Raw genomic sequence first — 13,410 nt, forward strand, 5'->3', positions numbered from 1 at the left:
TCATCGGTTGTAACATAACACCCCACCGCGCACCTGCTATGCACCAAGCTGTGACTCCACTGAGGTCTGGTCCCCGCGATTCCCGGCTCTTGCTTGCTCTCGTTTGCTCTTTCGTTGACTGGGGGAGTGTGCAGGTATGACGAGGCGCTCACCCGGTACTCGGCTGTCTTGGAGCGGCAGCCCGACAATGCCAACGCACTCATGCGCCGCGGGCTGCTCCTGAGGACGATGAAGCAGTACACCGAGTCTGCCGCAGACCTCGAGGCCGCCAAGAAGCTCCGGCCCCATGATCCCCGCTACCATGTCAACTACCAGGATATCGACGCCTCCATGCGCATCATGCTGTCATGCCCTGGTGCTGAGCGTGATATTTGATGATGGTGATGTATATTTTTACAACACTACCGCATCCATATGGACATTTGATTCATTGAATATCTCTTTACTCAGCCCGAGGGCATGGCAGCTTCATGCGCAGAGCGTCTTCAGGATCCTGATATTTGGCATGGAGCGGGTATCACTCGGTTGGAGATTCATGGTGGCCTTGAGATTGGCGGCTGACTCGAAGTGATGTTGAGGCCCCGGTGCTGGCACAAGGTCAACATGTCAGGTTTATAGAGGCTGCAATTGGCAAGTCCATTTCACCAGTATTCATGTCAGCAAGTATGAGATTTGGGAATCGGCGTATGCGCCTCTGTAGTAGCAATTGAAGGCCAGTTCAAGTTCAAATGCACAAACATTTCATGTTGTGTATCCGCTGACTGGTTGTAGTGGTGTCGGCCATTGCTATGAGAAATCGAAAGGAGCCTGTGGTAATGGTAGCACTGATTGACTATGTCCACGTGGACATGGTAGTGATGTGAAAAGATACATCATTCCGCATGTACCTTCGCATGTGTGACCGCGATGAGTGAGCGGTGCATTGATTCTAGCTGATTGAGAGGTGCGCGATGCAATACTTCCTACGTTTCCATCAGGCTTGTGAATTACGCCGCGCCGGGGGGTTTTTGCCGCGCCGGCGCGGCGCCGGGCCCTGATCGCGCCCGGGAGCGGCGCCGCAGCCGACTTCGCGCGCAAAAACACTAGCTCGCGCCAAATTCGATCGAATTCAAATTCAAGACTATGGAAAACGTTTTAGCGCGAGTCTCGCTGCTTAAGTTAAAGTGCCAATGGTATAACTGCATTTCCAGTTTCTCGTTTGTCATCTTGTGCAAAAATGGATGCCTATTTGACAAGTGACAGGTCTGTAGCTTCTAGTTCGAAGCGCGCCCGCACCACCAGTTCTTCCACTGCCAGTCAGTCGCTTGAGGAAGACATTTGGGACGAGTTTGAGGTTTTGGAACGCAAAGACACTCGTGAATATTCAGTTAAATGCCTTCATTGCCACTCGAGATGGGATGCTGTGAAGGCAAATCGAGCCTTTGCGCATATTGTTGGAACGTCAGGAAAGGGCATAGCGAGTTGCAAGATGGTTCCTCCAGAAATTCGCAAGAAATATTCCGTAGCCAGCACGACAGCTCCGGCGGCAGCGCCGTCAGCGGCGGATGCTTTTGCAACCTAGTTTGGATCTGCTAAGAAGGAGTCCGTGGATGCTGCCATCGCGCGCTTCTTTTTTCAGCAACGCCACATCTTTCAACGTCGCTTCCAGCATTCAGTTTCGCGACAAGTGCGTGTTGCACATTTGTTGGCACTTGTGTGTCAATGGGTTGTACTCAGGAGAATCACTGTTGTGAAGAAGAACGCAAGTTCAAACACAAAGACCATCAATTTCATGCTTTGACATGCGGTCTTCAATGAAAAGTAATGTGTATCTTGCATCGTTGACAGCAAGAACTTCATGTATCTTAAAGAACAGACACTGTTTTGAAAAACCGCTGAAAACCCCTCTATTACGCCAAAACCCCCCCAATAACCAAACAATCGGGAGCGGCGCCGGGCCCTGCCGCGACCGAGCGCAGCCCGCTCCCGTCACAAGCCTGATTTCCATTGGTTTGGAGCATGTCTGGAGAGGTGCATGATAGCACATGCATGATTGTGCTGTTGTGCCGGTCAGCACATCACAGAACATGTACAGCCCATGATTTCGAATGCATGCAGAGCACGCCAGCTTGAGGGATGCAGACTGCATGTTTGCTGTGTTTCCAACATTTGAACTGCATACGTACAAAATGCAGTAAGAGTCGTTGGTGACCAACAGACCGACCAACTTTCGAGGCCACCTGTGAAACTACGAGACCAGTTAGTTCATCACATGGCATGTACTTGTGAGCATGCAGCATAATCGAGCAAGTTTTCAGAAGCTGTCTTGGGATCGCCAACAGTCAGACACAAACGGCGGTCCTCGTGCGTGTCTCACTCGGAAATGTCCAGTGCTTTCAAGAACTCGTTGGTGTCAACAGCTCCAGATCTGTCGGTGTCGAGGATGCGCGAGAGGCCAATCACTTGATGCTTGGTCACTCTGAAACCGGCTTGGCTCAAACAGTCGCAGAGCTCCTCTGCGTCCAGATGGCCGGAGCCGTCCTTGTCAATCTCGATCATTGCCGAGCGGATAGCGTCGCCCTTACCCTACATAGCATATCAAAACAGGTTTGAAATGGCAATTTTTGCGACTTTTCTTCAGCAGAGTGGCTTTTGAGAAGCTGTACCAGCCATACTGTCGACGCTGGCCTTCTCGAGTGGTGTGCTTTGTTATGGTGTTACTACAATGGGTTGGCTGCATTGGTTCTGAGAAAGATGCATGTGCTTGGAATGATGCTACCACGGCTATTCAAACCCCATTAAATGTGACAGGCGCAACATTTTGGCTGGTGGCTCTTGTGTTAGGAAGGTGGCATGATGCATTGCATCAGCGGATATCTGCTCAGATATCCTTGGATTCTGGGACTGCAATTGGCCAGCCCTTGCATCCCAACAGTGGTTTCTCTTTCCACATAGCCAATGTCCTCTTGACCCCCTCCGACCCTGGGGACATATGACAAGATGCATGACTTGCATAGTAAGCCACAAGGGCGCTTGAGTAGTGTGGGGCCCCAGTTGGTTGAGAGCAAGATGTCAAACTCATCTGCCGCGAGCTATCCGCAAGCTGTATGTCAACGTAAAAGGACGCAAAGGAAACCAAATCTACCAGCACAAAGGCTGTGTATCGATGGTATATTTCAGGGAAGAGGGACTTCATTCCCATAGTAAGGTCTTGGGGAAGCCAATGTCCATGAGGATGCGGTAGTGCTGCAAAACGACACATAAAAATTGACAAAATAACTTAATGAATTGGAAATCACGCCATCATGATTGTCATCATCAGAGAGCTGATTCAAACCTCCACTTGTGCCTTGAGGAGCTTCAGCACCGCGGTGCCATCACCCATGATGAAGAGATGCTTGTTGTTCTCCATGTAGGAGAAGGTGTACTCGTCGGCGTTGGCGAGGAGGAAATTGAAGTGGTTGATAACGATTGTAGCACCAACATAGAGGTCCTTGTACGTGAAGGGCTCCTCCGAGTTAGGCTTGTACTTGATTCCGCGCTCCAAGAACTTTCCGCCGATGACGCCCGAGTTACGGATTGGTGGTTCGAATACCGAGATGGTATCATCGTTCATGAAGTACGACAGCACAAACTGCCTGCAACCAAGGCCTTCTTCCGGATGAATTGATCGTGAATGAATGCCATCAGCTGTTGCAAGTATTGAGCAGCTTTCTGGATCAGCATGGTACCTAGAGCGTCATAATCAGAAGCCATAACGAAGAAAGAAAGAAAGAAAGAAAGAGATACGCTAGCCTCAAATAGCCAAGACAAAGGGAATCCTCGGGAAGTACTGGCCGGCAACGCTGCTGCAACCTTGCCGCACCATGCACGGCAAAGCACTTCCCGCACTCAATGCTGCTGCTTGTTTAGGTTGGGGATCGGGGTTAGGGACATAAAGGCTTTAAAAACGAAACGCACACAAGCAACCAATCAAGGCCTGACCCAGATGATTTGTCTATGTACGATGGATCCAATTAGGTGCGAAGCTACCATGGCTGTGCCGGCCATTGCCAGCGCAGATCGTCTGATTGGCGGATAAAAACATTACACCGATGTCAGGAAGTCCAGTTACGTGGAGCTTTGCTCCAATTGTTTTGCCATGACACCAGAAGAGGTCCACATGCAAAATGGTGTGGTTCCCAATTGATTGATTTCTTTCCAAGTATGCTTGCCTCGTGTGATGGTAATGGCAGCGCTGATTCCCAAGTAGTTCTTGGAATTGCCGACCTCCATGTGGACGCGGTAGTGATGTTAAAAGATACATCATCATCGTCCCGCTATAACTATAACAAAGCCCATGTAAGAGAGGCAAACGCTTCAATTGGGATCCTCACCAGGTCTTTGAAGGCGCACATTGCGCCGACATCCAAAAGGCTTTGGCCTCATAAATGCATAGGTACTTTATTGAGCAGCGTACCGTTCTTTGTCGGCATGTGCGACCTTGAAGCCGATCGTGTCGTCGTCTTGGAACTTGCACACAAAGCGCAGAATCATGCCGTCCTTGTTGACCATCTTGCGCAGATCCTTCTTGGGTGGCTTTGGCACGAGGCTGATGCAATTCTGCTCCGAGTCTTTCAGGGTCCCATAGCCGTTGTAGGGTGCCATTGCTGGTTTGGGAAGCGGGGGCACCTCCTCCCGGATGTCCATGTCTACCAGCTCCTCACCTACAATTAAGCAGTGGAAAATCAATCAATCGGTAACCACGCCATGTCTCAGAACACATACATACCTTGCCACGTGTGCACTGTGAGTAGTCCACACACACACGCCCTTATTCAGTTTGTATCTAAGAGCTGAGCAAGGCTGCAATGCAATGCAACTCTTATTGCCGCATGTTGGTTACTGAGATTTTGACATTCTGCGCACTGGTCAAACATCTGGTCCACGAGGTGGTCAATTGATTGGTCAAACTGTTTGAACAAAGCCTTGAGAGGCGCATACTCCCAAGGCAGGGTCTCGCTCTGCATCAGAGCACCTCTCAAACCAGATGCAATGATGGCTGAATGGCTGGTTTATCGTGGTATGCCCCAAGGTGTTTAATTGGTGAGGGATCAACGCCCATGGGGCTTCGGCCTCATGCTGGCGGAGGGCACATGGCGTGATTCCCGACTAACTATCTGTAATGTCTCAACCCACATTCCTTAACGCTTTGTGACCTAATGCTTCCTCTGTTCTCGACGATGGTAGCACTGACTCCAGTGCTCGGAGTTGCCATTGCCGTTGTGGGTGCATTGGAATTGCAAAACATACGCCGGCCCTATCAGGTGGCGTACCGTAACACTACCAGCAAATGGGTGGTGACGGTCAAGCTTTTTGACTCGCCGCGACCTTACAAAGAGAAAACATGCCGAAATTTTAGCTGTTTGTTTACAAAATTGCCCCAAAACTATGTCACACTCCCCAAAAACATGACCATTGGTTGGCATCTCTACGGTAGCTTGCTTTGTTTTGTTTTGCAAAAAGATGCATCATCGTCACTGAGGTATTGACGCACCGGTGAATCCCATGTTGTCTTGGTACCAGCGCTTGGTAAAGTCATCGCATGCGTACAGCAGGAAGTTGCGGCTGTGGATGTTGATGGTGGCGCCGACTCGGAGGTCATCAGGGGTGTAGCACTGCTTCTTATTCAACCGGTTTGTCACTGAGAGGAAGCGGTAGCGGCCCTTTGGCATCGGGGCACGCGCCACAAACTTGGGAAAGGGATCCCTGCCGCAGTTGGTCTCGTGAACCTCCAGAACCTGCAAGAAAACGCTGTGTATTGCGAAACCGTTTGATTTTAACTTGAAGAATTTACTGCATCCTTGGGTCTGGATGCAGAGAAACTTCACGCACGTCCTCGCTCGCATTACGCACGATAACGCTCACACACGCACCTCCATGGTGTCGTCGGCGAGGTAGTAATGCACGACGTAAGGGCGGCGGTCACCGTACATCTCATCACGCTCGTCCCACACCGCCCAGAAGCGGAGCACGCGGCGGTCGTTCTCTATGAACTGCCTCAGCGAGTCCTGGTCGAGCACGTTGGAAGGCTTGCCCAGCATTGCCTCATTGAATCGCGTGAGGTCGTCCGTGCGGGGCGATGGTGGGCCGAGGGAGTTCTTCTTTCGGCTCCTCGCCTCCTTGAATGTCGCGAGAGGCTCGCTTGGGTATGCAATGGCGCCGCCTTGCTCGACGTTGAACACCTCGCTGTAGTAGTCTCGTGTGAACTGGTCGCAGTCGACAAGCTGGTAGAGCTTGCCGTAGATAGAGATCTGGCCGCCGACCTCGAGGTCTGCAGGAGTTACCAGCGTCCTGTCGGTTTTGACGGCTTTGTGGCGCTTGAGCAGCTGCCCCTGCGATGCAGAGAGGATGCCGTTGGTGCACTGTGATTTGTGAGATCAAATTCCGGCCCCCTACGCAAGTCCCGCAAGTTCATGCAAGAATTACTCATGAATCCCGCAAATTCATGCAAGTTTATGGACAAGCACGGTGTAGTCGCATGTTGATATGCATGTTCTGCGATGCGAATATATGCATTTATGCTACATGATCGATCGCAGCACAGGACATTGGATTTTGTAGGGTTGAAAGCAGGTTAAAAAGCCCCGGTTCAGGTACCTGTGGGAGGCCGGAGTTGTCTGTTCGGGGCTCGGAGATCTGGAGCGAGGCGTCCTCGAGGTAATAGAGGAAGATGACGCGGCGGATGCGGTAGTTCTCATTCGGCTGCTCCGTCACGTGCTCCTGGTAGTAGCCGTAGAAGCGCAGCACTTTTCGGTCACTCTCAATCCATTGCGGCAACTTGCTCTTGAGGAGCGCCGAACCCGCGAGCTGCAAGCAAGATAGCAGGTGACTAACTTGCAACGCGAATCACTTCCCTCTCGCTGTTTGTGTGTGTGCAAGTGTGGATGTGTGTGGGGTTGGACAGTACAGACAGTCCGAACTCTAAGCAAATCAAACCTCCAGGAATTGATGAATGACATGTTTAGCACCATGGTCCGGTTACGGCTTGAGAAAACGGTGGGACTTCATGAGTCTCAATGCGCTTTCCGGGAAGGACGTTCCTGCATCGACCACATCTTTACAATGGATCAAATGGTGAATGAGTCAGGTGCAACAAAGCAGCCCCTTTATGCCTTTTTCCTGGACATTAAGAAGGCTTACGATGTGGTCTGGAGGGAAGGTCTTTTCTATATATTGAAAGCTAAAGGGGTAAAAGGCAAGATGTGGCGGGTCTTGCTAGACTTGTTTTCAAAGTCACAATCCTCGTCCGCATTGCTGGTGAGATGTCAGAGTCGTTCCATTGATGGTAGGCGTTGGACAGGGCGACCCCCTCTCCACCCTACTTTTCGACATCTATATCGACGATCTGTTGGAGTCGATGCATACGGACGGCGGCCCCAAAGGAATTTGCATTGCGCAAGGGTCGAGGTCAGGGCCCTCATATGCTGACGACCTTAATGGTCTGACACTTGATCCCCAGGACTTGCAGGTCAGTATCAACCATGTGGCTGAATGGTTGAAACGCTGGCGTATGCAAGCAAATAAGCTAAAAAGTGTGGTGATGGTGTTCCATCCCAAGGAAGGTGAATCAGCGAGCGTCCCAGCTGAGCAGCGATCGAACACCTGGACACTGGATGGGCACGCTCTGTCGCAGGTGCAGTCATATAAGTACTTGGAGTTTGGTTCACAGAAAGCGGGTCTTGGGATTTACATGCAAGCAAAGCACTGGGCAAAATGCGTGCTGCCTTGGGGTATTGGAGGCCACTTCTAGCTTGTCATCGTATCCCGATCAAAACCCGCGCCATGATGATCCAGACCTTCATCTACAGCTCAGTTCTGTTTGGTAGTGAGGTCTGGTCAACCTCACAAGTCAATAGACGCTGCTTTGACGTCGACGCAAAGGAGGCGATGCGAGCAGTGATGGGGATTGCAGTGCGTAGAAGTTGCCTCAGAAGTCTTGTTCACAGACCTGGGCCTACTGCCCCCTCGCTTCTAATGGATGCCTCTAAACAATGCTATGACAAGCATTTGTCCACTTTACAAGGAGCTCGATGGTGTAAACTGGCAAAAGCGAGTCGTTTTCCCGGGCATAGAGCCGTCGGGCGCCCAAGGGCAGGGGCCAATTGGCAAGGCAAGGTGCAGAAATTTTCAGCGGACATTTGCCACGACCTGAATATCTCTGACATCTTCAAGGCCCCTAAAAAACAGCAGGTCGCTAGGCGTACCTCCTCCAGATCTCAAGGGGGAGTGCGTACAGTGAATATGCCAGTGCTGGGAGCAGAGGCGTTGCCTACTGATGAGGTTGATAGGCAACACCTCCTCGACAATATCTGGAGTTGGCACCTAATTCAGGGGAAAGCCAGATATGTTGCATCGCCGCACTCTGCAGTGCCATGGAAGTGGACGTGCATCGGTGAACAACCACGCAGTCTTGCACCATATCTGTCAAGTTTGTCCTCTGTTCGGGCTCGTACTATCATGAGCGCCAGGAGTGGTAAACTGTTTGCCCTACGAAGCCGACTTCAAAATCAAACTTACGAGTTTGTGGATCCCTTACAGTATCACTGCAACGACTGCGATGAGCATTTGGGGGATGCTCACACAGGCTGTGTTCACTGTACTGTGGATTGTCCCATCTTGTGGCCTAAACTAGACCAATTTCTTGAAACGGTTGCAGGTCTTGGGTTACAAGGCGGGAATTTGGCAACTAAAATGGAATCTCTGTTGGGGGTTGATCTCCTGACAAAGATTCTGAGTGTGGGTTGCGACGATCTCCCAAAGGAATTGACCGGGTCGTTTTTGGTCAGCTGTGGCTGATCTCCTTTCTTGCAGGGTACAAGACGAAGACGAAGAAGATATGTCAGGTCAGGTTATGGTAAGTCAGGCTGGTCCAGGTACGCTTGCCTCAGGTGGTGGTAATGATAACACGGATTCCCAAGTAGTTCTTGGGGTTGCCAATGTCCATGTGGATGCGGTGGTGTGGTAGAGAGATACGTCATTGAGTTTGTTTCCTCGTAGGCTTGGTGCTCGCTTGCACGTAGCTGGAGTGGTTTGATTGCTTCGACCGTTGCTTCGACAGAATGCAATGTTCGGACCCCATTTTCTTCATATAATTCATGCACTTTGGGGCATCTAGACCCACAAATAACACGGTCTGGCAAAGCGCTGTGGTTCCCATTTGCTTTCGTTTCGTTTCATTGTCAAGCAACGTTCGATCAGGGCTATCTGGGGTGCAGATTACTTTTCCCCTATGCTTGCTCACCACGTGTGGGCAGTAGCATGAGGTAAATGGCCCCCTTCTAGCAAGTTGCCGAGCCATGATGGCGAACAAGGGTTGGCTACAAGGGTGGTGGTATGGTCAAGAACAATGAAATGAAAGGGACACTCCGGCTCGCTCGATAAAAGCACGTTTGACAACGGGCGAGACAGCCAGAGCAGATGATTATGTATCTTTTCACAACACTGCCGCATCCACATGGGCATTGGCAACTCCAAGAACTACCTACATACGTTATGATGCCATGCCTTCCCCGTCGTTGACGAGGGGGCGGTACCGCGAGGCTTCGGCTCATGCCCCGATTATGTTTGTTTCAAATCAGGGCCGACCACGGCAGCAGGGCAGAGGTGACCTGCAGGTTCACCTCTTATGAGAGCTTGCTTTAACTTCCATATCTATGTAATTTGAGGATGCAAGGGCGCACCTGAGCAGTTGGTGCCACCCATGTGCCCTGAGTTTTCACGGTGTCGTTGGTGCAGGCTTCTTGCTCCTCTGCACACAGGATTGGCTCGGCTCCCTTCTCTTGCTGATAACCCACCATGTAGTGAAGAGTTGTGACTTGGGGTATACCTTGTTGCCAGGCTGCACATCGGAAAGAATGTTAGTTCGTGGCAAGCGCAAAGACAGGTGCTAGCGCTCTCATGCTCACTGCTGCAACGCCTGGCAATCAGGCACGCACGAGGATATTATGGAGGCACCGGGAAATTATGGTTCTGCTTTTATGACAACGGACGGTCACCATGGGCCAGTCTATTGCAGAATCTCTGCTGGTCGTGTCACCCGAGACATCCTGCAACTAAGCTACCACCAGCGTATTTAAAGCAGACGCCTTCGACTGTGACGCTCGACGATTTTAATTGAATCCTCATTGGCTTAAAACCTTCAAATCTCTCGTGAATAATGCCCAGGCGCCACCACCTTTACATTTTGACACATTATGCAGGTGTCAGGGTTGGCTATTTGGTTGTGTGGACACGCAAGATAAGCGTTCACCAGTCGGGAGGCGATGCATCGCACAAGCTGAACGACCAGATTCTCCTCTAAGACATTTATCTTATGTTGACTTCATCCATAATAGCGGGCTTTCGCCAGGGTGCATGCTGCCGTGACAGTGCATGGCTTGATGGCACCCAAAACAAAGTCTCTAAATTCACCAGCAGTTCATGCGAGAAACTGAACTGTCTACTGTAACTCGCGTTCAATTGTCACATGCTTACTCAGCTGTTACTTGCCTTCTTGGCAAGCAGCAGGTTTGGAACTTCCGTTGTCGGAAACCTTCCTTGCATCACACCACAAACTGCTGCATTGCATTGATTGAATGGAGATGGCCGCTGTATTTTTCGCATTTGTAAATATGATGACAACGTAGTCTAAGCGACGAACAAACAGCTCTGCAGTGTTGTGTGATTTGCGACTCTGCACAGTTGAAACGAGCACATTTTGCCCCTTTGTATATGACAAGGAACATACTGGCATCCGAACCGTATACCCTGGAAGATTCGGCAACACTGGTATTCTCGAGGTATCCGCCATTCTCACGAGCTTCTTTCACCGATTCAGAGAGCGTTAGTAGACTGGAACTGCGTCCATGAATGCAAACAAAGCTTGTTCCCGACGTCGAGCACTTGAAGCGAGACAAGGAGTCCGATATGCAAAAAAATTCAATTATATTCCGTGATGTGACCGTTTTTTATAAAGGCTTTGTTGATGAATGGACTCCACAGTGATTCAGCTACTAGGACAGGCACCTATCGTTCATGATAATGCTAAAATCCAGCAGAATGCTTGCACACTCCAGGAGCACGTGCCTCCGTAAATCATCGCATGGTGATTCAGGAGATCAAGGCATAGGTAACTGGAGTGGGAAGAAAGACAACCGCGGGGGCGCCAGTTACATCGATGGATATCCATGGACATCTTCTTGGACGACACAATGACATCGATCGTCGGACTTGCCACGTCTTTCTTGATGACGTGCAATATGGATTAACCACCGTTACTTTCTCATGCTCTGATCCTTCAGCATCACTTGAAGAGGACAGTCAGGCTCGCAATGTCCGGAGCTGCTTTGTGATTGCAATCCCCGGCAGTGCCGGTGCACCTAGGGTGCGCGCTGTCCGTGGAAATCTCGTCACTTTGGACGCAGCTTCCACGCTTGCGTTGAAATTGAAGTGCTTTGTGTGAGCCGTAAAGGGGATATTGCGCAAGTTGCCGTTGGACATACTATGTTATGTGGATCCAAACCTCGTGCCTACGCTAGAAATCCTGGCGTCTACGAGCTAGTTCTACACTCCCGTGTATGACTCAAAACCAATGGCTTCACTCAAGCTATCAGCACTGCAATCAAGCGTGTCACGCATGTTGTATGTATCCGGCAGGGTAACCTTCTGGCATTCACTGTCGTGGCGTGATAACGATTGGTTTTACTTGCCCTGTGGCGCAACTCATGATGCCCGCCTTGTGGTGCAGACTTGTTGATGCTCTTCCCTCTTCTGTTCTCCCTGCGCGGGTCACCGCGCTGGGGATCGAGGCAGAAGCCCTTTGCACATGTGTGGTTGTGGTCGCTTCCGTGAACCTGACGTCATTCCTGACTGGTTTCGTTTTCTCAATTTCTAGTCATTCAAGGGGAGTGTTGCAGCTTTGTGGCGAGACTGTGCATCTTAGCGAGCCCAGGCTGGCGTGTCACATCACTTGTGAGTGAACTGCGGGGCACGTTTTTGCAAGAACGCGGTAATCCCCTCCTGGCTATCAGCCAGCCCGAAGCAGCTCCAAAACAGCTCCTTCTCGAGCTGCACCCCCTCCGCAAGCGGCACTTCAAACGACGCGTTGATGCATTCTTTGGCCTTCAACAGCACCGGCCCAGAATGCGACGCAGCCTTCATGGCGAGGCTGGTGGCTTCCTCCAACAGGCTCTCCTTCTTGAAGACTCGAGAGACCAGCCCCATCTGTTCGGCCTCATGCGCGGAGAGCCTGCACATCATAACTCAGTGTTTCGCCAGACCCTGGGTTTTCGAGTCCAGACACCCGAATTTCATGAATTTTAGGGACGAAAATGGGGGCCAAAGCTGCTTCTCGCGAAACACTCTCGTAACTTGCAATAGGAACAGTATGTGCATGTTTCAGTGTTGATGACCTGATCCAGGTACGCGTGCCTCGAATGAAAGTAATGGTAGCACTGATTCCCGAGTAGTTCTTGGAGTTGCAGTGTCCATGTGGATGCGGTAGTGTTGTAAAAAGACACATCATCGTCACTGGTCTACGTGTCAGACAGTCGATAAGAAGCTTGCCATTTGTCCCATGACGCGCACTTCGCCAATAGGGGTTAGGGGTTAGGGGCGCTTACAACCTTGCCACACATTCCCTTTATTGAAAGTTTCCAATAGAAAGCATTCCATTCATTGAGTGATTTAGAGGGCATATATGGAGCGACTGTTGCAGGGAAGTGCCCAAGCTTGAATTCTCCTGAGGGGCTTGATCATGTGGAGTCTCTCGGACAGCTCTGATACAGAGTTGGAGGCTCGTGATGTACAAGATGATGATGTATCTTTTACAACACTACCGCGCCCACATGGACATTCGCAACTCCAAGGGTTTGTTTCTGCGAATAGTGCATGAATAATGCCATCAACTCTGCCAAATATTCAGTGAATTCTTAGGTCTGCATGGTACCTCAAGCGGTGAAAAACAAAGCCATGCAACTCCAAGAACTACCTGGGAATCAGTTTGTTCCGGTGCCATCACCTGAGTGAGGCAAGCATACATGTCGGCATCAGTCTCGCCGGAACATGGACACTGGCGACTGGACATTGCGGCTTTGATAGATGCAAACTCCCCCAGCGCTGTTTCAGCGCTCATCGTCCAAGCTGTTGGCCGAACCAGGTGAATGTCTCATATCTCTATCGTTGATGTGTCATGTCTCCACAACATAACACAACCCACCACAGAAATGTGAGCAGAAACGGGCAACACACACCTGCGTCCGGTCAGTACGCAATCCATCGCGCGAGCTTTGCCGATGCAGCGAGCCAGCCGCTGCGTGCCCCCCCCCCCCGGAATTAGACCCAGAGATAGTTCCGGCAGCCCGAACTGTGCGTCTTCTGAGGCAACGGCCATGTCACAGGCCATCACAAGCT

The 13,410-nt window shown here is 50.8% G+C and overlaps 1 protein-coding gene across 1 annotated transcript; it reads right to left on the reverse strand.

The window, feature by feature from the left end:
- Nucleotides 1-5,495: 5,495 nt before the first annotated feature.
- Nucleotides 5,496-6,992, reverse strand: LOC149809544 (uncharacterized). Its single transcript, XM_089994778.1, has 4 exons — nt 6,933-6,992; nt 6,619-6,828; nt 5,895-6,383; nt 5,496-5,759 (listed from the first exon to the last, which is right to left on the reverse strand). The coding sequence occupies exons 1-4, from the start codon at nt 6,990-6,992 to the stop codon at nt 5,496-5,498; spliced, it is 1,023 nt and encodes a 340-aa protein (XP_089850904.1).
- Nucleotides 6,993-13,410: the final 6,418 nt, after the last annotated feature.

The sequence above is a fragment of the Nuphar pumila genome, unplaced genomic scaffold (assembly GCF_984573655.1).
Source record: "Nuphar pumila unplaced genomic scaffold, dmNupPumi1.hap1.1 HAP1_SCAFFOLD_1084, whole genome shotgun sequence".
In the NCBI taxonomy this organism is placed as follows: domain Eukaryota; kingdom Viridiplantae; phylum Streptophyta; class Magnoliopsida; order Nymphaeales; family Nymphaeaceae; genus Nuphar; species Nuphar pumila.